Genomic DNA, 25,987 nt, shown 5'->3' with positions numbered 1-25,987 from the left:
AATCTCATTTTTAGTTGAAATCAGGAACCTCATTTTAAATAAAATAAAAATGTGGTGACAAAGAATGTAATTTTAAGCAAATCTAAAAATACATTCTTTTTGAAAATGCATTTTCAGTGTTTTTATTTCTTAAAAACAGAAAACAAGAAGTCAAACCAAATATGTTTTTAGAATTCTAATCTTTTGAAAATGAAAACAAAAAATGAAAATACAAACCAAACACACCCTTAAGAACTTAAAAAGCTAAAATCAAGTAGAATATGCTCTCTTTGCATAAAAAGAATAATATGCTTTTAATTCCCCCGAAGTAGCATGGTGTGATGAAGTCCTAAGTCCTTCTGTTTATTTTGTTGTTCTTTTTAATAATGAAACTGAAGATTGGAGGATGTATAGAAGATAGTTTAAAAATATTGACAATATATCTAAACAGCATTAGGCCTTCATGCATTACCAATTTTTAGGCTTTGTTATCCTTATCTGCCTCTTCGTTCCTAAGTATGATCTAGATCATTTCACAACTTCATATACAAGCATATCACTTATAGTATTTATGACTACTCTAACTCATTTATCAAGTTGAACAAAAGCAAAATAAAACCTAACTTTTGTTGTTATGTGGTTGGACTTTGGCATGAAGAGCTACTCATGCAACCGCTCTTGTTGCCAACGAGGCTAACAATCCTTTGTCTCTTTGATGCCACTTGCTAAATGGCAGAAACAAACAGCTACAAAAACTTGCTTTGAAATCTCCATACTTGTTATAGTACAAGCAACAAGCATACAGGGTAGAGATCCCTATAAATAGATCATGAAATTCAAAGCATATTGATCCAATTAAGTGTTCCTAGGCTCAAACTTTCAGCCTCAAAGATAATTACAATCATGTCTTCCACCACCTTTAGAGTGTGTTTGAATGAGACAATTTAAAATTTTAAAGAATTTTAAATTCTGAGAATTTTAAATACTTCAATTTAAATTTTTTTATTTTTAAATTTTGTGTTTGGATACCATGGCTGTGCTGCTAAACCAGCTTGAAGAACCTCATCAACTGGTTCTTCTCCTTTAGCGAAAGCATCTTGTCTCTGAAAATCGCTCCTCGAGAATCTGGCACGTTCGACAAACCCGTGTTCGCTTCATAGATGAAGCTCTCGTCGATTCCTTTGAACTCCAAATACTACGCCGCGCCCGATTTCATCAACAGATCGATTGTCTTGTCCGCGCAGAACAGCGCCCTTGGACCTCCCAAATCGATGTTGAATTTTTGTGAATTTTCGCTGAGAAACACAGATTCATCGTAGGTCGTGGTTTCCGTGTCAGTACAGAGGGGTTGGTGGACGAGGTCGACGACAACGATGTTGTCAGAGTTGGAGGATGTGGTGGCGGTTGCGGCGGAGGGGAGGGAGTGCGGGGAAGTGAGGTAGGAAGTGAAATCATGGAAGGAGAGAGAAGCAAGTGGCTATCGTAGAAGGAGTTAGGATCGAGGTGGAGGATGGTTTTGCTGACGAAAGAGGCAGCAGCTGCGATGAGAGATTCCGATAGGGCAGTGCCGACGATGATGAGATCAAATTTGACGGGATCAATGGGAGGGTAGGAGAAGATAACAATGATGAGGTAAGTTGAGTTGAGTTTGAGAGAGAAAAGTTCAAGAGTAAGTTACAAAAAATTTCCAAATTCACTCCCTCGAAGATAGAATTTGAAATTTTATTCTTTCAACTAACTAAAATCCCTCTTAAAATTCTAAAATTTTAAATTTTTTTTACTATAATATCCAGATAGTTACTTTTGATAAAAAAAATTAATTTCCTATAAAAAATACATTAACTAGTTAAATTATCTTATCCAAATGCATTCTTAAAGTTCATAAACTAATGATATCTGTCTTTGCCATTATGCAAATATCAAGAGCCGGTGACCCAGACATTCTCACTGACTTCATAGTCCCTCCCAACACCATACGTGAAGGCAACTTGTTCACCTTCACCGGCTTCAGTCATATTTTCACCCAACAACACTGTCTCAGATTTCAAAGTGCTGAAGGCAACCAAGGCAGAATTTTCTGCCCTTGATGGACAAAGTGTCTCATATGCAACCCTTGAATTCCCAGGTGGCAGCATATACCCACCACACACACCCTCGCTCTGCAGAGCTACTCTTCACTGTAAACCAGCACTCGCCATATCTGCCTTTGGAAGTGCCAGTGCTGGTACTGTGTCAATTCCTAACACTCTTTAACACCACCATTGATGACAATGACTTGGCTCTGGCCTTCAAGACTGATGTTGCCACCATTCAAACTCTCAAGAAAGGCTTTGCTGCTTATAAAGCATGATCAATGATGATAATGGGAGTAGAATCAATTAACTTATTACCACCTTTTTCCTTTCTGTATTGTTATAAAGAAAGGCTCTGGCCTTCTTCGGTAGTTTCTGAAGCTGTTACGGTCCATTCGAATATGGATAAAATTAATCGACCGTGTTGTTATAAAGTTTTTGCAGGAACTATATACAAACCCTTTAAAGGGAATCTCTTTTTTTCGCTATCCAACAAACAGCACCCGGTAGCTTAAAGTCCATTACATATGATGATTTGATAATATTCCTTTTAATTCTTTGAGATCGAGACTAGTTCATATACTTTGTTCAAGACCTATCGATCTGTTAATCTTGGAGGATTTTACGTAGTGCATTGATGTTTGATACTGCTTGTGTTCAGGTTTGAAAACAGCCAAGGCTGGACCAATAAAGAATATGTGCTATTGCTGTGCATTGGGGGTCTTTGAGACACCATGTACAATAATAATACTTCAACACTCAAAATGTTTATTTTATTGATACATAATGAGAAAGAAATAAACCATTAAAGTCAACCTAGAGATTGCCTAGTGATGTTGATATTTTCACATTAGTTTTTGTACAATAACCAACCCAATGACAATCTTTATTATACATAAATATTCGATTGGTCAAATCTTTGCATGAAAGGCAATGTGAGCCAGATCAACGACTTACTGACAAACTATTTTGTTTACTTTTCAGGGTCTCTCTCTCAGGCTCTCAACATTATAAAGCAAATAAAAAAGTGTTTATGGCGGATGTCTATCCTTATCAGTATTTAATTATCTTAAGAAAGTGCTAATATAAACACGAATCAAAGTTCAAATTAAAGAAATAATAAAAGATTAAGTTAGAGTATACAAACATATAAATAAGCTACTTACTACTAATTTTTTAAAAGTAATTTTGTATATACCAGAAGAAAAGAGGGATATCGTACCTCTTTATATATTTTTTTTAAAAATAACTAAAAAGAGAAATTATAGAGGTTAAATAAAAAATAGAACATGTAGTTATTTTTGTAGTTAACGGGGTATTTTTTTTTTATAGGTAAGAACATAAGGCAGATATTAAGATATTTATAACAATTTACATATATTATTCAGAATTAAATTTCACTATAGTGAGATAATTTTTTATATGCAATTAAACATAATAGTAATATTGATGATGTTAGTAATTAAGAGACAAGATAGTCATATATATATATATATATATATATATATATATGGAGATGAAAGGTATATATCGTCATTATATATAGATAATTTACTTTATAATTTAAATATTAAAAAATTTATATATATGTTAATACCTTTAAAAGAAGATATGTTAATAATTATATATATATATATATATATATATATATATTATGAATCAAATATTACATTTTAAATTCTTTGAATGTGTATAATAAGGAAATATATTTGTGTGTAAAAAATTGTTATTATGTAATAAATTTAAATAACATTAAAAAATATTATAAAGGAATTAAATTGATATTGATAGGAAAGAAATCATGTAAAAATTATATAATTTCTATTACACACTTAATTTCTTATGCACAGTATTATAAAAAGTAATACCAGTGATTAAATGGAATTTGATAGGGAAGAAATAAAGAATTAAATGATAAGTAATCAGGGACTAAATTACAAGAAAATTAGAAATAATAAACATAAATTATTTTTCTTGAATCAATTAACTCCTATTTTTTACAAACGTCTTCCTTAATTTGCGATTGAAGGATTGTTATATGGAATCAATAATTAAATTAAAAACAATCAAATACTATCCTTCATTGTCCTCTTTGGATGTTCTTAATATTATGGAAGTTTGTTTTCTCAATACTTAAACTATTTTCCACCGATTCCTTAGAATGCGTTTGGATAGAGGATTTTAACTGAGAAAAGTAATTTATCAGAGAATTTAAATTTCTGTAATTTAGAATTTATTGTTTGGATGTTTTTTATGAAGAATTTAAAATTTTTGAATTTTAAAACAGAATTTTAAACAATTAAAAATCTGAAATTTCAATTTCTTTCTAAAAGATGAGAAATTAAGATTCTCTTCTTAAAGTCTTCTTCAAGAAACACCGTTTAACTTCTTAAAATATCGATTATGTGAACACAAAGGAACGCGTATAACTAGTACACCAATCTACACCAATCATATCTTCTCTTTTTTTTTTTCATTCTCATAATTTTAATTCTTTTTATCCAAACACAAAATTTTAAAAATAAAAAAAATTTCAATATTTGAAATTCTTAAAATTTAAAATTTATCAGAATTTTAAATTTCTCCATCCAAACACATCATTATAATAATAACAATTTTGCCAACCGAAAAACCAGAAAAAGCATAGCCATTATTTAACATATTTCCTCTATCTGTCTTTCTCCTTCAAAAATTACCTCACCTTTCTTTTCTTTTCTCTACTAGCACCGAACCCGAATTTGAAAAATGGATCTACACGACCCGAACCGGTTCCGCAACCGCAAACAAACCCTCTCCTCGCGGGAACGCTTCCTCGGCGTCCCATCATCCCACGCGCCTCGAATCGAAAACTCTTCCTCCTCCGCCACCGACGACGACGTCGTCGTTTTCTCCAACAACGACGACCTAATCGAAGACGATGTCGTTTTCTCCAACAATGACGACTCCACCGAACCCTCTTCTTCTTCTCAAATCCCTAACCGCCACCACAACCACAATAACCACCACAAAGCCTTCGCGTTCGGTCCCTCCGACGCTTCGTTCGGCATCCTCGCCGCGCTGCCGGAGAACGACCACGCCTCCTCGAACGGCTCGCACTTCTTCCACCACAAACCCTCGGTTTCCGTCTCCGTCTCTGTCTCGCTCTCCTCGTCCTCCTCCTCCTCCGCCGCCGCGCGCCTCATTCCGGCGATCCCGAAGCCCCCGCCGGAGCGGACTCCCTCCTCCTCCTCCTCCCTCAAGTTCCACCAGTCCGCGCCGGTGAACGTGCCGCTTATGCCGATGAGAAGACACCACCGCCGCGACTTCGATGACGACGACGACGCGACGGAGGAGATGCTGCCGCCTCACGAAATTGTGGCGCGGAATTCTGCGCAGTCACCAATGCTGGCTTATTCGGTTCTTGAAGGAGTAGGGAGGACGCTCAAGGGGAGAGACTTGCGTCAGGTTCGGAATGCCGTTTGGCGCCAAACGGGTTTTCTCGATTGATTGAATTATGAAGAAAATGCTTTTAGATTTTCGGTTTTTTCTGTTTCATTCTTTAGATATGTTTTTCTTTTAGGAAGTGCTAAAACCCTAAAACCTCGATTGATTGTAAAGTTGAAGAGTTGGTGAATAATGGCTCAGTGCTTTATTATTGTTTGATTATTGTATATCTCTTATGCAATAATTTATTTTTGTGGTCCATAATGAGCTCTATTGGAAGATGTTTTGCTGTTTGCTGATGGTTTATGGAATTTGTCTGAATCATCTGTGCCTTATTTTTGGGATGCATCTTTGCTTAAACCACATTTTGAAGCTTTGTGGTGTTTGAATATCAATTGCTCCTTCAGACATTGGAACTGGGCAAAGTAGGTTGCTCAGTCTTGGATGTTTGGCAATCCAAGCTGAGAGATTTGGTCAGCAACTGATTACCTGATGTGGTTGTTTCAAAACAAAATTTGAACTTTTTTTTTGTTGTAAAAGTAGGATGCTATGGTATGGTTCTTTATGGTCTTTGTTTTGGTCTAGTGAATTGAGGAATTATGATCTTATGATAATTACATTGTTTGTGGTATTTGGTTTTTGGGTCTATGGTCTGAGAGACTAGAAGGGTAGGGAGTGGCAATGAACCTAGACCTTTGGGACCAATGTTGTTAAATAGCGGCTATGGCCCCACCATGGCAGAATGGTGTGGTGGATTGCCTTCCACCATCGATCAACACTGTTTGGGACTTGGGTATTCATTTTGTGCATGTTAGGAATGGCAAACTGGCAAAGGATGGAACTGAAGATGAGTAAAGATAATGAGTTAGTTTCTTCCTAAGCATGCAGCAACCTTACTCCTTCAGTTCTCTTCAATATATGCTGTTGTATGATGCTTACGCTAATATTGATAATTCATCCTTTAAGAAATAAGAATTAAGATTGATTGCCATGGTTTCTTTTATACCCTCAAATATGCAGCCTCTTGTACTTCTTTAATCTGAATAATTAATAAGTTTGATTAACTTGTACTATTTGTGAAACTTATGACACACATACCCAATCTCTTTTAAGTTATCTAGAGCATCTTCTTCCAATCAACTTATTATAGCCTAATTGGGCCACCTAGTTGTTCAAAGTTGCATTGACAGGGTTTGGTCTAATTGATAGATGTTTTTGACTTCTGGTGACATGTTGTAGTTGTAGGTAGGACTAGTTGTCCCTTGTTTTTCTAAAGAACAAATATTTAGACTGACCATTTCTAAAATCAACGTCAAATAAATGATTTAATCCTTCATACTTTAGCCAATCAAATGCATCCCAAGGATCTTTGGCTTTCCTTTGATAATTTCTGAAGTACATATGCAGATAATATTTTAGTCTTGTCATATGTTTGTGTGATGAAAAATACTTGATTAGCCACCCTGCTGTCTTGTGTTCTGCTTTCTTCAATTTTCTTTCTTCTCATCTGTCTGTTTTTTGTTTAAAAACATTCAAGGTTTCTGTACAACTCTCCCTCCCAGTGGGTTTAGTTTTTGGTGGGGATGGGGTGGAGATGATGTATATGAAGTAATATACACAGCATAGCAATTGGATGCTAGCTTAGAGTAAGATACAGAATGTTTTTAGGAGACGTTTATTTCAAGTTATTTAGTTTCTTTTCGGGATAACATTCTTGGGGATAGTATGCTTGGGTATTTTTTTTAAAAAAAAGTGTCTGGTTAACCATTAAAGTTCACGGGAATCATTTTTATTTTCGGGAATAATTAAAATATGTGTTTGTTTTGCAATATATTTTTAGAGACGTATGTTATAATTATCAAAATGCCTCTATTTTGTAAAATATATTAATTTTCAATTTGATTTTTTCCATTTGCATATATGTATGTATATCTGTTTAGTATATTAAAACATATGTCGAGTGGCTAGCTGGTGGAGTGACATAAAATAAGATACGCAACACGTGAAAAGGTAAAAACAATCCCACGTTAAAAAATATTTTTTCAATCAATTTTTTTTTATTGAAATATAAATTTGAAGTAAAATATGGGTATTTCCAGGAGCAATTCAACTTTACCACGACGAAACCCTTTCAAATATTTTTTTGTTAGACCAATGTCATTCAGCACAAACCATTTTGTACAAAAACAGATATGAAACATTGTGGCACATACTAGTTAACAAATGCTTAATTGTTTTATAAAAAGAGGAACCTGAATTCTTAGATAGAAAATGATGTTAAAATATGAACGATTTGGAAGAACTGTTCATAAAAATAGCATTTTCCTCACCCAAATTTTCGTGTCACAAAAAAACTCAAAACCTCAGTAAAAAAAAGTCTCAAAGTAACATCATCATAGTTTAAAACTTGGATAGGACCAACCAGTTCGATTGGTTCATTGAGAACCTGACTGACTATTAGTCACTTTGGTCAGCTAAATGAATCGAATATGCAATCAAACCAATCAAAACCGGTAAATTTGGCTCTGAATCGTTCAAAATTGATAAATACTCAAATATTGGTTCGATAGACTTTTACATCTCAATTTTTTTACTCTCACTTGTCACTCATTTTCTGCAATAAATAGTACACAATCCTAGTCCTAAGTCTGTTATGCTACCCTTTACATATGCAGTACTTGTTAGTGTCTCTCCTTTTCTCAAACATGCGAAAGATAACCTTATGTCGTCCACTGGTTCCACACATAACCCAATGATTAATGATCTGTCCGATTTTTAAAGGCTATTATTTATTTATGACAGGAACCCTCCCACACATTGCTAACTTGTCACTATATCACAATGCGTGTATATAGAAATCTCATAAACACAAACTCGTGTTTGAAACAAATAAAAACCTAAATGAAAATTTGAAGAGTTCAGTAGAGCAAATCGGATCAAGGGAGATAGAAACCACGAGCAAACATCTTTTATTGAAGGCAAGTATTTAATGCAGTTCTATAATCAGGATTTGAACTTGAGATCACTGACTAAATTTAAACAACTCACCCTAGGTAATTCACACATCTTTTTTTAAAAAAATGTAGTTCACACGCTTGGTAAGTAATTTTACATAAAAAGTAGAAAAAAATTAACAAACGAGAGTGTAAATAACAAAAACATTTTAAGAGTAGCATTGTAAATATCGAACCAACTGGGATGAGCTGGCCTAACCGGGTAAATTTTGCTTACGGGTCACGAAGTCAGCCCAGTGTAGCCCAGACAAACTCGTTTAAAACCAATGACCCGGCCGGTTTGGCAACCCGGTCCGAGTTTCGCACTCTTTTTTTAAAAAAGAAACAAACAAACGACGTCGTTTTAGCTTGGAGACGCCCCAAATGACTTAATGCACGTTTTGTTACGTTCATCAATCGCTCTCTCAGACTCTCACGAAGCACAAACCCCCAAATCCCCTTATCTCTGTTCTCGCCGCCGGCCGCCGCGCCTCTGGTGACTGGATTCTGGAAATCGCCACCGTTCGTCGCATTGCGCGGAGCTATTTCTTCGCCGCGCCGCCCCTGGTTGCTGCAACTCGCCGCCGCCCTCATCGCCTCTGGTGATTTTCGTCACCGCACCACCACCTTTTCTGGTCTCTGAAACTTTGTTTTTTCTGGTACTTGTCTCAATTTCTTGTCTTTTATTTTGTAAATGAAAGAGGAGTTGTACTGCTCTGCTATTTGATATATTGTTCCTTTAGTAATGAAGGAGGGGACTATGTTGTGCATTGAAATTGGTATACAGAACTATACTGCTCTGTTATTTGATATACTTTTTTTTTAAGATCTTGATATAATGATTCTTTAATAATACTGTGTATTGTTGTGTTATTGAAGTATTGTTTATTAACTTGTGTTATCAACTTTGATGGTTCAACTGTTATTTTGGATGTTAGGTACTTTATTATGCTAATGTTCTTAAGTTTGGAGTATGGATGGACTTCTCTTCATCTCTTGTTATGCACTTTATTTGTTATTTGGAATGTTAGGCATTTTGAATTTGAAGAATGAATTGATCAATCAAATTATGTTATATAATTTTTAAATTTTTTTGATATATACGTAATCAAATCAGGCTAATTACTGACACACCCATTGTCTCGATCAAGTCAGTGGACTAGTTTTCACAACATTGTTGAAGAGTAGTTCTCATACTTGGTTGGATTCCACTGACCCAATTGGCCAAAGTCCAAAACGGTTTGGGGGATACTTTTCTTTCTGAATGTCAAAAGCTTGCTGCATTTGGCTGTCTAGGAACAAGCTGATTTTTGAAGATTATCAATTTTTTGTAATAGAGGTTATTAATAAGATTAAGTTTCTTATGTATAGACAAGCGCACCTGTTGCATTTGTTTTAGCATCTTGATATAGGTCTTCTTGTATTAGGGAGACTTTTGATTTTCTTTAACTGCGGGGTATGCCCCGTTTATTATTGTATCATTTTGGGTTTAATATAATTTACATTTTTTCCCAAAAAAAAAAAAGCTTGCTGCTCCAATATCTGCTTTTTGAAATTTTCAAGTTCATGTGCTTCTCATGCTTTTTAAAGTATTCATTAATTCTACAGTAGATTCATCCTTGATTATTTTGTAAAGATGTGTTTAGAACATGTTATGTGTGTGAATGTATGAATACATGATTTTGATGATGCCAAAGTAGAATCAAACAAGGAGAAACATTACTTCAAGATTAATACAAGGTTGTTTTAGCAAACAAAGCCTTGCTTCAAGATTAATTAAAGATCAAGTCTTGCCTCAAAACAAAGTATTTCCAAGACATCCAAGGCTCTAGTAATTGATTATCAGGCAGTGTAATCGATTACCAGAAGACAATTTTGAAAAATAACTGTTAAAAAGGGTTTTGAATTTGAATTGTAATCGATTACTGGTAAAAAAATTCAGAAAAAACTTTTTGAAAAGACACATCTCTTCAAACCATTTTGAAAAAGGCACGAAGGACCTATATATATGTATGTCTGATTTCAAAAAGCAAGAGAGATATTCCAAGAGAACTTCATTATCAAATGCTCTCTCAACAACTCTTGAGAGTTCATTCAGGAACTTCGAATTGTATTATCCACTCTAAAGGAGATAAATTTTTCTGTTCTTCTCAGAAAGTCAATTGTAATCAAAAGATTTGTTGTCTCTTGAATTGTGAGTTTCCTAAACACAAGGGAAAGAGATTTCTTGGGTGTTCAAAAATTGTAAAAATAATTTTTACAAATACAGTGAAAAATCTCAAGTGGGTTGCTTGATGATTGGGTATAGGCATAGGGCGTGACCGAACCAGTAGAAATCAAGTTTGCATTTTTCTCTTCCCTTATCTTATTTATGCTATTGCAATCAATTTTTTCTTGTACTCTTAAAAGAATATTGTTAAATTGATTGTTTCTTGTTCTTCTTCTGCATTCTAAGCCTATCATTTAAAAAGGGGGATTAAAAGTTTGTTAGTGGGAATTTTGAAACTTAATTCACTCTTCTCCTCTTATGTTATTGAGACCACTTGTCTAACAATGTGTTACGGTAATCAATGTATATCAATATTTGATTCTATTGTTATGGTAACCAACTGTGCTAGATATAATTGTAGTTTAGTGTGCAAGGTAATTTTTACTTGCTTTCACATGTCTATGTTGTATTGTATCATTGTATGCTGTCTTGAAGATTGAAATCTTCTTGCTTTAAAAAATAAAACTTAGTGAGTTAAAAGTTTATTCATTTATTTATTTAGTGGACTAGCCCTACCCACAAGGCATATAATATGAGCTTTTATTTTTATGGGCTTTGTAAGCATGATTTGTTTGATCCAACAAGAATATTCCTATGAATATATATGTAATTACTCACTAGTAAATGCTCTTTACTCTGAAGTCTGAACTGCGTTAATATGATTGCAGGGTTTGGTCTTTATAAGAAAGAAGTATGCCTCATAGAACCCGACCCATGACTGCACTCTTGTTGTTCACCGCACTAAATGCAGTTTTATGTGCAACCATTACTCCAGTCTATGATTTTGTTTGCTTTCATCCGTATTGGGAAAGAAGGGTGAGATTTTTGCTCATTTTTTTTTCTTTGTTCCATTCCCATCTTCTGGTTTCTTATGTCAATGAATAATTGAAAATTATGTGAGATTACCCCAGTTCAGCGGTAAAATTATGTGAGGGCGAGCCCTGGTGCAGCGATAAAGTTGTGCCTTGGTGACTTGTTGGTCATGGGTTCGAATCCGGAAACAGCCTCTTTGCATATGCAAGGGTAAGGCTGCGTACAACATCCCTCCCCTATACCTTCGCATAACGAAGAGCCTCCGGGCAATGGGGTACGAAGTTTTTTACCCCAGTTCAGCTGGAGCACTGTTGTTATTGTCCTAATCTTTCATAGAGGCATCAAGCAGATCTCAAATTCATTAATTCTTGAACTTGGTTATCGACTATGATGACACTTTTTTATGTTAAATTTGTAACAAAGAAAACACAAAAAGACCAATAATCACGTAAACTCCTCTTATGGTTCAATATGAGGAAATTATCAATTGTGTCTATTTTTGGTAATCATGTAGAAAAATTCCTTGTTAATGGCTTTTGACCTTGAAGGTGGGCCCTAACGCAAACCATAAGGTTGTTGCCTTGTGACTTGAACATCATAGATTCAAATCCATCCCCATGCCCCATTAGGGGAGTCTCGTGCATTGAGGTACCCTCTTTTTAATGGCTATTGATCCCAACCATAATCATATGTTGGATGTTTTTTTGTGACCTATTTAACTAGCAGCTGACCAGAAGTAGATCAACTCCAATGTCTCCTTTTAACTGCCCTCTGTTTTGAAAATATACATTAGAATCAGAAAGTGTATCTTTTTTGGATCTTGCCATGGTTCGTAGGAAGTGCAAACCAATGCCATCTAATTGTATGCAGTGAATAGTGATAGCTATGGCTATGCTTAGAGCACGCAAAAATCAAATTAGATAAACTGGCAGAGAAGATAACTGTCACTGTAATGACTTATGAGTATAGTGGTAATATTTTGCTTAACCCAGCTGTCATTGCCACTTTGCTAGACAAAAGTTCTCCTTGAAAATCTCCCCCATAATTGGAAGTTTTTTAAATTTTTAGTTGTAATGTTCTTATTCCATGCATCCTATGTTTGATAAGCATTCAAGTATTGGTTTTTTGGAAATGGGGAAAATACTAAGTAATTAAGTGTGTGGAATTTCATATGGATTTGCTTGGTGTTGACTAGTTTTGAAATAGCGGGAGGTGGAGCAATTTATTTGTTAATTATGCTATTTGGCTAATTCTTCTACAATCTGATGTTACAGAGGGAAAGGCGTCGCCAGCAACGTGAAGCTACTATAGCTAACAGTTCAACATAGCCATTTGGAGAACCTTTTTGAACAATGGTTTTTATTGCCCTTTCCTTTCCTTCATGATGTAAATAACCATAAGTATCTTGGAATGAAAATCTCAAAACTTGGACCTACTTGGCTGTTGTCGTTGGACATTTTTATGGGTTACTATCATATTTGTTTATTGAGGTTTAAAACCAAATATTCAACCGTTTCAAATTTAGATACATTTCTTTTTATTTCTTTAGTTGTTTGACAGTTGATTTACATGAATTTAGTGTTGTCTAAGTCTTTTGATTCAAAATTCAAGTTGGTAAACTTGAGTTATCAGGGTTTTTTTCCTGTAAGTTTATTTTACGTATAAATGAATTTGCCACATGGTAGACAAGGAAACCACTCGAGAAATTATAACTTTAATCACTTGCATACCTTCGATTCTGTTCTATAAGAACATCTTTAGCTGAAGAACCTATAAGTCTCATGGTATCACATAAGATATAAAAACTTTTGTTATTTTTGTTGTAAAATCCAATTTGGGTTTTTGGATTTTACTTGTAAAAAAACATAATTTTTTTTTAATCTCAAATGACTTGAAAAGATTATTTTTTAACAAAAATGGAATTCTTGAGGGTTGTTTTTTTTCCTTAAATTCAATCACCAACATGAATAACTCTTAATGGACATTATTATATATTGCTAAAACTTAAATCTTTTTTTTTTACAGGAACTAAAACTTAAATAATCTTTACTATGACATATTTGATTTGAACTTGTTCTAATGAAAAAAACTGGGTGATTTTCCTTTTTGAATTTTTATGTTGCCGAATACAAATATCCTATCATCATGCCATGAGATATTAATAATTCCTTACGCTCTGTTTAAAGCCTTACACATTGCCATTTTGAGTGGTGTAAATGTAATCCTAGCTAGCTCGTTTTATAATGGGACAATAGCAGATGGCCCCTTTGTTCTGTTTATTTAATGCTTCATTTTCTTTTATTAAAACAGTCTAACATTGCCTTCCTCTAATCCGTTAGCTCCATTTAATACTATCACGGTGGAGTAGCTAGCTGCTTGCCGTTTGTAAATAAACACTTTATTCTTCAATCACGTGGTGGACTTTTTTCTTTCTTAAAATGTGCTATGAATTGATCAATGTGCCAAGAAAGCCTCTTTCTTAGCTTGCACAGTTGCCTGTGCATTAGGATAAACACAGCTCCACAAATATTTATAATTTGTCAAAGTAATTATATATGCACTCTAATTTTTTAATACATTAGATCAGAGAACTTGCATGAGAAGTTTATTTTATCATTTTTATTATTTTATTGTCTTCTAAAATTGAAGAGTTTATTCAAACCAATTAGGTATGTTCATGAAATGAAATCCAAATGCTTCATCCGTTGACACAGTCACACAACCATCGTAACCATTACAATGAGTTTGCATCTTGCAGTATTACATGTTTAAGCAAGGGATAGCCAAGGAATTTAATAGTAAAGGCTAAATATACGTCTTTAAAATATATTTATTAAAAGAAATATCATTGTAATTTGTAAACCCATACAAGGTCAAATTCCTTGTGAAATTTGAGCATGTCCATATAAAATTTTTCATTGTGACACAAAAAGATTTTCCTCTTATAAATAATACTTATGAAAATAGAAAGAAAAGAAAAAAGAATTAGAGAAATGCGTGTTTGCCATCGATCGGCTGCTAATTTTAAGAAACTGACGCGTAAACATTTTATACTGAACAAACATTTTATATATACTTCGTTGCAAGTTCATCATTAGGCAAATAATTATGTTGTAAATTTGTGTACCATTATATTATGTTCGTAGTAAATAGCAACTTTTTTTCTTTTTTAATAATTTGATCCACAAGGATTTGTGAGTATAATTGTTGGGGAGGTCCATGCAGTTGACAGAAACAGCGGAAAAGTCGAAAAGCGAAAATAACTAATTAAGCACACTACTTGTGTAAATGTTGGTGGTAAAGCGTTTCAAGGGGGCTATAGCCACCAGTCCTATTGGTAACAATTTTTTTCATGTGAAATCATTCAAACATTAAAATCTTGCAACAAAATATGGGTTGAATATTCAATGGGCAAGTTGGGTTCTTCTTCTTAAGAAAATTCAATGTAGTACTACTTCGTACCTCTCGACTCTTGTTTTACCATATCCTATATCATATCCCCGGAGACGTAAAATCAATAAAAGTGTAGAAATAGGTAGTCAATGTAACGAGAAAAATTAGAAAAAAGTTATATTATTATTTCTTAAAAAAAAAACATCCATAATTGGAACAATTATTGTCATTTTTTATTTGGGGTGTCTATTAGCTACATGCATGAAAGAGGTGATCATGACCAACCACTTACGGTTCATTAATATTTGAGAGCAAGTTAGTGTCACCGGTCGTTCTTGGCTCCCCCCAAATAACAGAACAACATTGAAATTCATGCTCTACTTCCACGTTGTTGTTCTCTTAGTTAATTATATTAATTAGTGGTTGTTATGGATTCCTTCTACCAGGAGATATACTTGCAACAAATCTACTTTATCCTGCTGAATAAATAATGTAGAGTATTAGTGCACTTCTACTAGGCATTGCAATCATGCTTATTAAACCTGATCCATTCCACTGGCTATTGAATTGAGTTATTGGCATGGACAACCTAAAACATCAATCAAGAACCGGGTAGAATGGACAAAAATTAGTAAGATTTAGTATATAGAAAATCACTTTAATTATTTATTAAAAAACTTATTATTCTAAAACAATTCTTAAATAAATAAAGCTCTTATGTTTTTTAGATTTCTCTATGCTATTTACTCAATTAATTTTCTTATAATTTAATGTTAATTTATTATTTAATATATCTATAATATTCTTAATTTATTATTTCTCTATGCTATTTAATATACAACCAATGTTTTGTAATCAGAGAAACCTATATGCTGCATGAACCTGAATTAATTAGTCACGGAAACCCATTTTCTGTTTTGAAAATTATGGCCTTTTTGTAAGAGAAAAGTAAAATTCAGTGCAAACGTGCAATGTTTTGACCTAACTCAATTTTATTTATATATGAATAACACGTGTTCAACCACTTAATAGTCTAATTTAATAAATTTATTTTCAAAACAGGTTAATAATCATATGTAGTTTCTAGAGAAATATGATTAGAAGGTATCATGAACCTTCTTGACCTTATTATACACTCATGAAAGGTGAGAAATTATTCACGTGCGGAGTTATACTATACTTACCATATGTTTTTTTTTTCTTTTACTATATCACTTACTGTTAAGATGCACGTCAAATAAATTCTTACAGAACTAAAAGCTTGTGTTGTTGATTAATTATTAATTATTAGGATATTTTGTCGTCATTTGTTGATAAACCCTATCAGTACATAAGTAAACATAACTACAGTTGTTGACACCAACCACTATATCAGCTCTAGGTAGCTACATTTAATATATATATGTTTATGTCTCAAGCTGCCACACTATATAAAAGCTTCAAATTATCTTCTTCTCTTCCAAGTTCCTTTGGCTTTTATATCTCATCATATAGTTATTGCTTAATTGCTTCCATAGCTGATGGCGTTTTCTCAGGTTATCACAACACTTCTTTTTGCATTAGCCATAGCCAGAATTAGCCCCTCAGCATGCCAAACGGTAGAGGGCAAAGTCTCTTGCACTGACTGCGCTGACAACTACGATTTCTCTGGTTTGTATCCACTCTCAACTCTTAACCATCTTATAATTTTATTACCCTCTAAGTTCGCTCACTTCACTTTATAGAAATACAAAAAGATATTCACGATGAAATTGAAAAGTAGTAATTCATGTCTTCTTAATTTTATAAAAGAGTTCAACTTTTATATATGTAAATGTAACGGTCAACTAGTCAAAAATAATTTTTTTAAGATAGTACATTATAAAAGTGAATAAACGATTGTACATGAAGAACAGTATAAAAACTAAAAACTCTTTCAGCTTTAAATGCATGTATAGAGTATAGACTATTTATTACTTCTTTTTTCAAAATGACAAACAACTTAAGAGATATACTAAGGATTTATTTAGAAAATATTTTTCATATATAAATACTTTTAGGAAAAGAAAGTAATTAAAAAGTAAAAATAAAATATATTTTTTTCATAAACTAATATAATTAAGCTTCTACAAATAAAAAATTTTACATACAACATTTATATATTTATATATATATATATATATATATATATATAAAAGGATTAGAAAATATATCAAAGTAGTATCGACCTAAGAATGAGTTAGATCTAAAATAAATTTAAAGAAATTTTTTTATTTTAAATAAAAAAAGTTATATATTAAGTTTTTTTTGTCAAAATAACTTTTTTTATATGTGTGATTTTTTTATTTAAAAAGTTAATAGAATATTTTTTAGATGAATCAAAAATTTAAGTTTTAATTTAATTGTTTTTACCTTTGGGTCATGCCTGTATCAAAGACACACATAAATAGTTCACGTAGAACATTCTACAACTCTTTGATGTTTTCAGGCATTAAGGTCTCAGTGAAGTGTGAAGGTGTGAAAAACCTGGCTATGGCGACCACAGAAGATAAGGGCTTCTTCCAGGTTGACCTTCCCTCAGACCAAACAAAACCTCCCTCAGTGAATTGCTTTACAAAACTTCTCGGGGGGCCAAATACTAATCTTTATGCCTCAAAGAAAAACCTGGTCTCTCAAATTGTTAAGGGAAAAGAGAAAAACACATACACCATCTCCACTCCTCTTAGTTTCTTCACATCGTGTCCCCAGAACACTGAATGCAAGGCTGCTAATTATAACCAGTTCGGTTCATCCAAAACCTTTGATCTTCCATTGCCTCGGGAGTGGGGTTTGGCTCCTAGTAGCTTCTATGTTCCTTTCTTCCCCATCATCGGAATTCCTTAATTATTGTGTACGTACGTTCCACTGTTATATGCTCTTGTTCTTTAAATGTTTATATATGCATGCTGCCATGTCATTTGTGTAACTTATGAAAGAATGCCATGTATATGCAGTTGTGTGGTCTTAAATTTTAATGCATGCAGATAAACGTCCTGCGCTGCTTTGTGCATTTATATGTATCACCCGTACTATCTTATGATCGATATTTGATTTGAAAGCACTATTCTGAATATATATTGAATATTGAGTATAAACAACGGCCATATTCTAACCTCCAGAAAAAAAAAAAAGGACAGTATACTATTCGGTTAAAAATAAAAAAGTGTTTGCTCTCTCAGACGTAACAATACTTGGTTGGGTAATACCTAAGAATTTTCTTATTAAGTACCTTGGAGTCAATTTTCTAATAATAATTTGTGATAAATCAATGAGGACAAGAGCATTAAATATGGATTATTCGAAACGACAGGAACTATAAATAATTAAGGACACGTACTTGCCTTTTATTTGTGAATCACTTGTCTCTTTTCATTACATCGGCGAATTTCTACACCGTAGTACTGCGTGGTATGTAGTAGCGATAGCAAGCGATATAAAAAAAACATTTACTTGTAACTTTCACCTTATTATAAGTAATATACAATAGTTAGTAGAAAATTCTACTGTGCCAGAATAATGTACTATTCAAGTCATGAACTCTAAGATTTTAATAGTTATGCCAGAGATCATTTTAAAAGATCGAGAAGAAAATATAAGTAGGTAAATTGCCATATCAAAACATAGTTTCAAAGGTAAATTCACTTTTTTAAGACCATGCAATTGATTGAAGATCCAATACTTGGAATTAATATTGGATTTCATACGTAGAATAATTAATACGGGGGTCAAGAAAGGTTTGAGGATATTTTTCACACCTTTGAAGCCGTGGTGAGAGGGGCATTCACGCGTAAAGGAATGACTCTGAATGATTTTACTAACCAAAATCCGCATTTATGGTTGATGACAACACAACAAGCCAAAACCACAATAACTTTTTTTAAAAAATAGTCACATTTGTGTCAGTGTACCAGTTTACTGTATACTAATGCCAGACCTTTCTCTTTCATTCTTTAATCTTTATAATTTAGATTTGGTCGTCAGTACAAGTTCCAACCCCTATAGCGTTTTCGTCATTACGTGTTTATTCGTCTACTCCTATATACGGTACTTATTTCTAAGTTATATTTGGAGTATTTATTTACGTTTTCTTTACTTCGATTAAGAACACTATAGATATTGTAGATTACGTCAGCATTTGCTATATACTTTATCTATTAACCCACTAAGTTACTGATATTTTATAAAATTCAAATATTCTGTTCAATTAATTGAATTATTTTTTTTTATGTCTAATATGTGTATAGCTACTATATATACAGTAACTAAGTATCAAATTATAAGAAATTTTATCTATTTACTAACATATCTATATTCAAAGTGAAAAGTTAAATAAAAAAACATATAGCCTACTGATAAAAAAGAAGAAGCATATAGCCTAACATTTCACATATTTGCCCTAATTAACAGTATTACACAATTACTTCTTTAAAATCATGTACGCTAGCGAGAAATTAATGTGCAGCGTAGCATATGCCCGTATGAATATTGCTATTGTGTTAAAATTTAGGATTCTTGTCTTAATCGGTCTTGCATGCATCATCACCCTACCTTGTTATATTTTGTGGAGTACGGGGCACTCAAGTTGATTTAGTCGCCAAAATGAATGAGTAAGAGGATTTCAAGTTATGTTCACTATTTTAAATATACACAAAAATTGTTTCTATTTAAATTTTTAATATAATTTTTTTTCTATATTAACAATATCTCAAAATTAAACTTCAAATTAGGAATTGTACGTAACGTAAATTGAACTTACAATGCTTTAACTTGTGTTTATTTCACCGATTAATAGCTCCTTTAATGGTCATGATAAGATAGGATAGGATATCATAGCAAGATAAAAATAAAATAGGATAAAAATAAGATAAATTTTAATTCTAACTAACATTTGATACGCACCATACAATAAATTAGATAATGATAGAGATATAATATGAATTATGTTGAAATGAAAAATTACTCTTTCATTAAATTGCATATAATTTTTAAAAAATTAACTTTTAATTTATTTTTCTATAAATTATGAAACTTATAAAAAATTATAATTTTAATTATACAATTACTTTCTTAAAAATTATAAACAAATTATATATGTTTTTTAAAATTATAATTATTATTCAAATATTTTTTGAAAAAATTATTTAATTTTTGATATTTTAATTAATAATATAATTTAAATTTATGTATAAAAAGTATTATATATATATATATATATATATATATATATATATATATATATATATATATATATACACTACGCTGATTAAAATAATATATAAATACACCGCGTGTATACAAATTAAAAGTAATAGATGAACTTTATAGTAATATGTATAGAGTAAATATATAAATAGCTGTATATTATTTTACAGTGAATTTAAACAACATATTACTATGTATATTTTAATATTAAAATTATATACCCTCACTCTCTTTATATATATTAATATGTAATAATCAACGTATATTTATAATAATATGTGACAAAATATATAAATTTATAACAAAATAAATTAATATTTTACTATATACTCTATTTATTATATATATATATCATATATTTTTTGCATAAAAATATAATACATATATTTTATGTAATAATTTAAATATTATAATTATTATATATAGAGAAAACTTATCTTGTCCTATTGATCTTAACTCAGTTCCTCTCTCATGATAAAATACATACTAGACCAACACGATAAAGTAAATGTTAGGATAAAATTATCATATTGTGTTGGAATAATAAACAACTAATTATAATAAGATATGATAATTACGTTATCTCTTGACTATAAAACAGATCTTAAAAGTATATTTGGAAGAATGCAAACATAAAAATGTAACATTCTCATATTTTTCGTGTCCTCTCTCTTTTTTCCACCCACTTTATCACTTGTCATCTCTCTCTTCCATTCTTCTTCTTCTTCTTTTTATAATACACCTGGGTACTTCTCTGGTGACATCACTACGGTAAAGGATAAATAAAGAAAATATTAGCACAAAAATTAAGACTTATTCCACCCACAACCACAACAAGATTCCCGGACCCAGCGGATATATAAGCAAAAGCATCTAGCATCTAGCATCGACAATTCAAAGGGGATGCTTACTGGGGACAAAACCATAATAACAACAGAAAAATATACCCACAAAGACGTTTTCCTTCTCCTGTAACCGCGTGGAAGTTTCAATCACTTTTCTCGTTTCACTCGGCAAATATCTCCTTTTTTTGAGCTCCTCTGTCCTCTCCATATATATTGTACGCAAACGGTAACTTAGCCAACATGGAGTTTCTCCCACCTGGTTTTCGATTCTACCCAACAGAGGAAGAATTAGTTGTCTTCTATCTACACAACCAGCTAGAAGGCCAAATACACGACACAAGCAGAGTCATTCCAGTCACTGACATCAATGGCGTAGAGCCATGGAACCTTCCAAGTACTACCACCACTTTAATTTTGTTACTATTCATTCTTTGCTGCTAAAATATATAGTTTGGTTTGTGTTGTTGTAATCAGCACTTGCAGGGGAGTTTTGTCGTGGAGACACGGAGCAATGGTTTTTCTTTTCACCTAGACAAGAGAGAGAGGCCAGAGGAGGCAGACCCAACAGAACCACGGCAAGTGGGTATTGGAAGGCCACGGGTTCCCCTGGCCATGTTTACTCTTCTGACAACAAAGTCATTGGGATGAAGAAAACCATGGTGTTTTACAAAGGGAAAGCTCCCACCGGAAGGAAAACCAAATGGAAGATGCATCAATACAAAGCCATTGAACACTCTCACCAATCCAACACTGCCCCTCCCAAGGTATATTCATCATTTCTATTCTAAAACTTCATTCCATTTTTTATTTCGCCAATCCTTCCATGTTATTTTTGGACTTCACTATTTTAATTACTTAATTTTAGTCTACATGACGGTCTAACATATTTCACGTTACCAACGCATGCTAATGTGACATTTTGTTATACTATTAGTCAACATTTTTGTTGTATATTATATGTCAAAGTTAGCATATAGACTAAAATGGTACGAACTAAAATGGAGAGTATAGGTAGCAAAATTGAGAATTATGAAAGTAAGAATATAAAAAATGCAATTAAATCTTAGTGCTAACGTGTCAGTATCAAAGTTATATAAGAGTGTTCTCAAGCAATAAAAAATTATGATTTATTTTGTATTTAAAAATATTTAATAATAATAATAATAATAATAATAAATAAAAATAAATAAGTTTGTGTATCTAGATATACATTCTTAAAACAATAAAAAAATTCAATAATATCAAGACTCTACATGTATTTACGTTAAGATCAATATTTATTATCAATTATGTTATTAGTGGAACTTTAAAGAATAAACTTTTTTCCTATTCTTTATCTCTAAAAATACTAGGCTTAAAATTTTTTAGCTTTGTCTAGTGTCCTTTACTCTAAGGTAAATATTTCTCTATATTTATAATATTAAGAAGATATGGATGTGGGTCTTTAAAAAAAAAGATTTTATTTAAAATAATTTGATATCTCTCCATCTTTATATTTGAACATAAAAAATTATTTCATATCTTTTTATCTTAAGAAGTTTTTTGATATAAAACAAAAATAATTCTCAAATAATTATATAAAGGAATTCTCACTTTGAGTTAGTGATAAATGAGATATATTAATTTTTATCCAATAAAGATTATTATATATATATATATATATATATATTAATTTATATGAATTATTGATGTCCTATTTATAATAACTAAACGATCAAGAACAATTTAAATTAAAATTACAAAGGATTCATTTCTCTTTATTACAATCTTTATCAAAATAATAAATTTCTAATTTTAATCAAAGACTTATCAAATGATAAAATAAAGAATACTTTTTTTATTAAAATTGATAACATGGTGAATTGTATCTTGTGCATGGACATGTATCTCCAAAAGTATAGTAGTAGTTGTTGTTGGTTTCATACTTCACACAAATAATGATGTTATTGTATAGCAGTTGAGGCACGAATTCAGCTTGTGTCGTGTGTACGTGATATCGGGAAGCTTTCGATCGTTTGATCGACGCCCACTGGAGATGCCAAGAATTGAGCTACGAGTTGATGGGGACAGAGGTGCTGCTTCAACAAGTACTCAACAGAGAGCAGCAGTGGTGGATGGATTAAGTTCTTCTGATACTTCTTCCCACTCTGGAGGAGGAAGAGGGGGTTCTCATATCTCAGAGGCTGGAGCAGGGTCAAGTGGAACCAATTGGAATGCAAGTAATAGTAGGGTTGAGGAACCACTTTGGGAATGGGAACAACTTAATTGGCCATGACCCAAAAGTCAAGAACATGCTTCAACCTAGCAAGACTTTATTAATTGAGAAACATATCGTTTACATCAATTTAATCTAAGTTGGAAAAAGCAGGGCGAGAAATTGATTAATTAATCATCTAAATTGTAGGCGTAGTTGGGTATAACTTCCTTCACCTTTAAGGGGCAAGCAATGTAATGTAACATAATCTTTACTATTTGTTGTTTAGCATAGGATTGATTTTTCCCAGGAAAATAAGTTGGGAATAAGATCCAAACATAAAAAGGAAGGTGGCGTGGATCTTGTAATTTTGTTTTAGTGACTTGTTGTCTTGTAACGATAATCAATCAATCTCCTTTTCACCCCTTGAAACTTTCTCTCTTGTTTATAAAATCAAATGAAATTAATCAGTCTACTATTTGTTTAGGAATTCAATGATGTCTACGTAAATGTTTCTTTTGTTCAAATTCTATCTAGTTCGTTCACATTGTTGTGAAAAATTAGACTATTTCAAGACAGATTTTATATGGCTTGTATGACTTTCAGGTCTTAATTTTGGATCAAAACTAAAAAATAGTGCCGTCTCTTCAATCGGTTCAAATAATTGAATGTTTTGATAAGATTTTCAACTAGCATGGTTGAGCGGGTTCATACTTCAGTGGATTACAGGTAACAGTCAACCGATCTTACGTTTTCATGTTGATGTATTGAAAATTTGGCCAATTTCCTAGTGGTTTTCCTACATCTGGGAAACGGATGGGATAAGAAATGCATACTTCGGCAAAGATTTTCAAATGCATGTTCGACATTAGCGCATTTTTTTTTCTTTATTTATAAAAACTACATATTTTTTTATGTTTTGTATAAAATAACATATGAATGGATTGTGTACAGAAATTAATCATCACCTAATAAATGATCGATTTAAGAAAAAAGTGTAACGATTCATCCAAAAACAAAAAGTGTAAGAATTGAGAAATTAAAAAGTAGAGCGCTCATTTGTTGGCTGCGAATATTGGCAACAAAGTATTTTCTTTTCTTATAATGGTTTCCCGTCGATGTCAAAGTTGCTAACGTCGCGTAAATCGATTTCCTATATATTAGGATTAACCGCTTAAGGACTAACCTAATTTCGCATAAAAAAATGTAATTTGATACTTTATTTTACAAACACAGATTTTATTTATCAAACGTGAGTATACGGAGTACTCTATTCAATGTGCAAATTAAGTTCCTACAAAGTTATACTGGCCAGAAGATTGCAACCCTAGTCAGAAAAAGTAACTTAAACTTAATTTGTTCCTCTTAGCCTTCTACTAAGTCTAGGCTCTAACTTTTATCAAGCCTAAAGCATCAATAAAATTAAAATCAACAACTTAAAATACAATACTGTTATGCATCACCCAAATGGATCACCATATCCATTATCATTCTTGCTTATTTATTGGTTTCTAAACTAAGAAATTAAAGTGATGAATATTAATATTTAAATTTCTTTTGACTTTTGGAACTAGAGAGAAGGTGAGGCCATCTCCATCCTATTGGAAAACATGCTTAACAAGACCGCTTCTTAATAGAGAAAAATATGTTTTTGATTTATTTTAGTAAAGATTGATTTTGATAACTATACTTTTAAATTTATGAATTTAATTCTCTAAATTTAGAAAAATAATATGTTATAGTGAGTGCAGATAGAGGTCCTTCAAAGTCATTTTCAACTTCTACTGAATGTTAGGTGTTAACGTTCTCCTTGACAGCTAGCCAGTCTAAGTGCCGTGGATCTTCAGTAACGATAGGATCCATGAAATTTTTCAAAACATATATGTTCCACGTTCTGTGGGTAATATTAGATCTCATTAATATATCCTTTGTCTTAACTAACCTTAATAAATTGTTTTTGTGATAAGCGCAAAGAGCTATGCTACAACTATTATATGTGTATAGCTGTCTGCTGACTGAGTTTCCTGTGCCAAAATCACTCTTTTGTATGGATTAGAAATGAGATCGAGAGGAAAGAAATAAGGAGTGAAAGAAATAGTGGAGAAATAAAGTGGAAAAAATATGTATGTTAAAAGGATAGGATAAAGGAGTGCTTGAAGCCTTCTAAAATAATCAAAATTTTGGAGTTGTTCTGTTATATGGACAATATATCTTGTTTTCCAACGGAATGCTTGGTTTGAACTTGTGTAAAGTGCAAGCATCTTAACATGGGATAAGGGGAAGTATCTTATTATACGTGTATAAAGTACCATCTCAGGTAATTAATATATTTTTGAAGTTGTTAACAATTGGTTTCCATTGATGATCTTATTTAGCACTTGTGCTAATAGCTCTAGCATGGTGCTACAGTGCTACTAATCTATCTCTGTGACGATTGATGAATAATAAACAATTCTTCCATTGTCTATCGCCTCTACTATCTCATAGAAATGAGGTTTATTAGAAGATATGGGTTAGTCATTGTGGAGCATGACTCTAAAGATTTTATATTATGCTATACTATAGACATGAAGATAACGACAACAAAATTCTTCAAATGGCAGTTTAAATGGCAAATTGAGATAATCAATGGGGCTTATTTTTGAAATTATGCAGTTCTAGGTGTTTTAACTTTTTACTTTTTGGTTAGTGTGTTGAGGTGGTACCCATACTATTTAAGACAGAATGCTGTGGGCATTCATCAACTGCAAATATGCAATTTTTTTTTATGATTGAACTACAAATAT

At 32.2% G+C, this 25,987-nt stretch overlaps 3 protein-coding genes, 1 long non-coding RNA gene and 1 pseudogene across 5 annotated transcripts; all 5 read left to right on the top strand.

The window, feature by feature from the left end:
- The first annotated feature begins 1,868 nt into the window (after nucleotides 1-1,868).
- Nucleotides 1,869-2,329, top strand: LOC114373383 (annotated as a pseudogene).
- A 2,389-nt stretch (nucleotides 2,330-4,718) lies between these two features.
- Nucleotides 4,719-5,755, top strand: LOC114375187. The gene has a single exon (XM_028332953.1). The coding sequence runs from the start codon at nucleotides 4,797-4,799 to the stop codon at nucleotides 5,535-5,537; it is 741 nt and encodes a 246-aa protein (XP_028188754.1). The 5' UTR covers nucleotides 4,719-4,796; the 3' UTR covers nucleotides 5,538-5,755.
- A 3,091-nt stretch (nucleotides 5,756-8,846) lies between these two features.
- On the top strand, nucleotides 8,847-13,097 carry LOC114374803. Its single transcript, XR_003658629.1, has 3 exons — nucleotides 8,847-9,126; nucleotides 11,405-11,552; nucleotides 12,824-13,097. It is a non-coding gene; the product is annotated as an uncharacterized LOC114374803 (long non-coding RNA).
- A 3,303-nt stretch (nucleotides 13,098-16,400) lies between these two features.
- Nucleotides 16,401-18,033, top strand: LOC114375618. The gene is made up of 2 exons (XM_028333448.1): nucleotides 16,401-16,592; nucleotides 17,410-18,033. Exons 1-2 carry the CDS (start codon nucleotides 16,463-16,465, stop codon nucleotides 17,802-17,804), a joined length of 525 nt encoding a protein of 174 aa, XP_028189249.1. The 5' UTR covers nucleotides 16,401-16,462; the 3' UTR covers nucleotides 17,805-18,033.
- A 3,013-nt stretch (nucleotides 18,034-21,046) lies between these two features.
- LOC114375219 (NAC domain-containing protein 90-like) lies at nucleotides 21,047-23,696 on the top strand. Of its 2 annotated transcripts, none has more exons than XM_028332989.1 (3): nucleotides 21,047-21,401; nucleotides 21,482-21,771; nucleotides 22,962-23,696. In XM_028332989.1, exons 1-3 carry the CDS (start codon nucleotides 21,248-21,250, stop codon nucleotides 23,280-23,282), a joined length of 765 nt encoding a protein of 254 aa, XP_028188790.1. In that variant the 5' UTR covers nucleotides 21,047-21,247; the 3' UTR covers nucleotides 23,283-23,696. The 2 variants fall into 2 exon arrangements, with proteins under 2 accessions (XP_028188790.1, XP_028188791.1); XM_028332990.1 differs by having other exon boundaries at nucleotides 21,054-21,401; nucleotides 22,965-23,696.
- Nucleotides 23,697-25,987: the final 2,291 nt, after the last annotated feature.

The sequence above is a fragment of the Glycine soja genome, chromosome 11 (assembly GCF_004193775.1).
Source record: "Glycine soja cultivar W05 chromosome 11, ASM419377v2, whole genome shotgun sequence".
Taxonomy (NCBI): Eukaryota; Viridiplantae; Streptophyta; class Magnoliopsida; order Fabales; family Fabaceae; genus Glycine; species Glycine soja.
Note: the sequence above shows the minus strand (reverse complement) of the source record. Positions and strands in the feature narration are given on the sequence as shown.

Bases quoted from the DNA above. Each gene is read 5' to 3' on its own strand.
- LOC114375187 (XM_028332953.1), top strand. From the start codon at position 4,797: ATGGATCTACACGACCCGAACCGGTTCCGCAACCGCAAACAAACCCTC.
- LOC114375618 (XM_028333448.1), top strand. From the start codon at position 16,463: ATGGCGTTTTCTCAGGTTATCACAACACTTCTTTTTGCATTAGCCATA. The intron at 16,593-17,409 runs GTTTGTATCCAC...TGATGTTTTCAG, and splicing joins TGACAACTACGATTTCTCTG to GCATTAAGGTCTCAGTGAAG.
- LOC114375219 (XM_028332989.1), top strand. From the start codon at position 21,248: ATGGAGTTTCTCCCACCTGGTTTTCGATTCTACCCAACAGAGGAAGAA. The intron at 21,402-21,481 runs GTACTACCACCA...TGTTGTAATCAG, and splicing joins AGAGCCATGGAACCTTCCAA to CACTTGCAGGGGAGTTTTGT. The intron at 21,772-22,961 runs GTATATTCATCA...GTTATTGTATAG, and splicing joins CCAACACTGCCCCTCCCAAG to CAGTTGAGGCACGAATTCAG.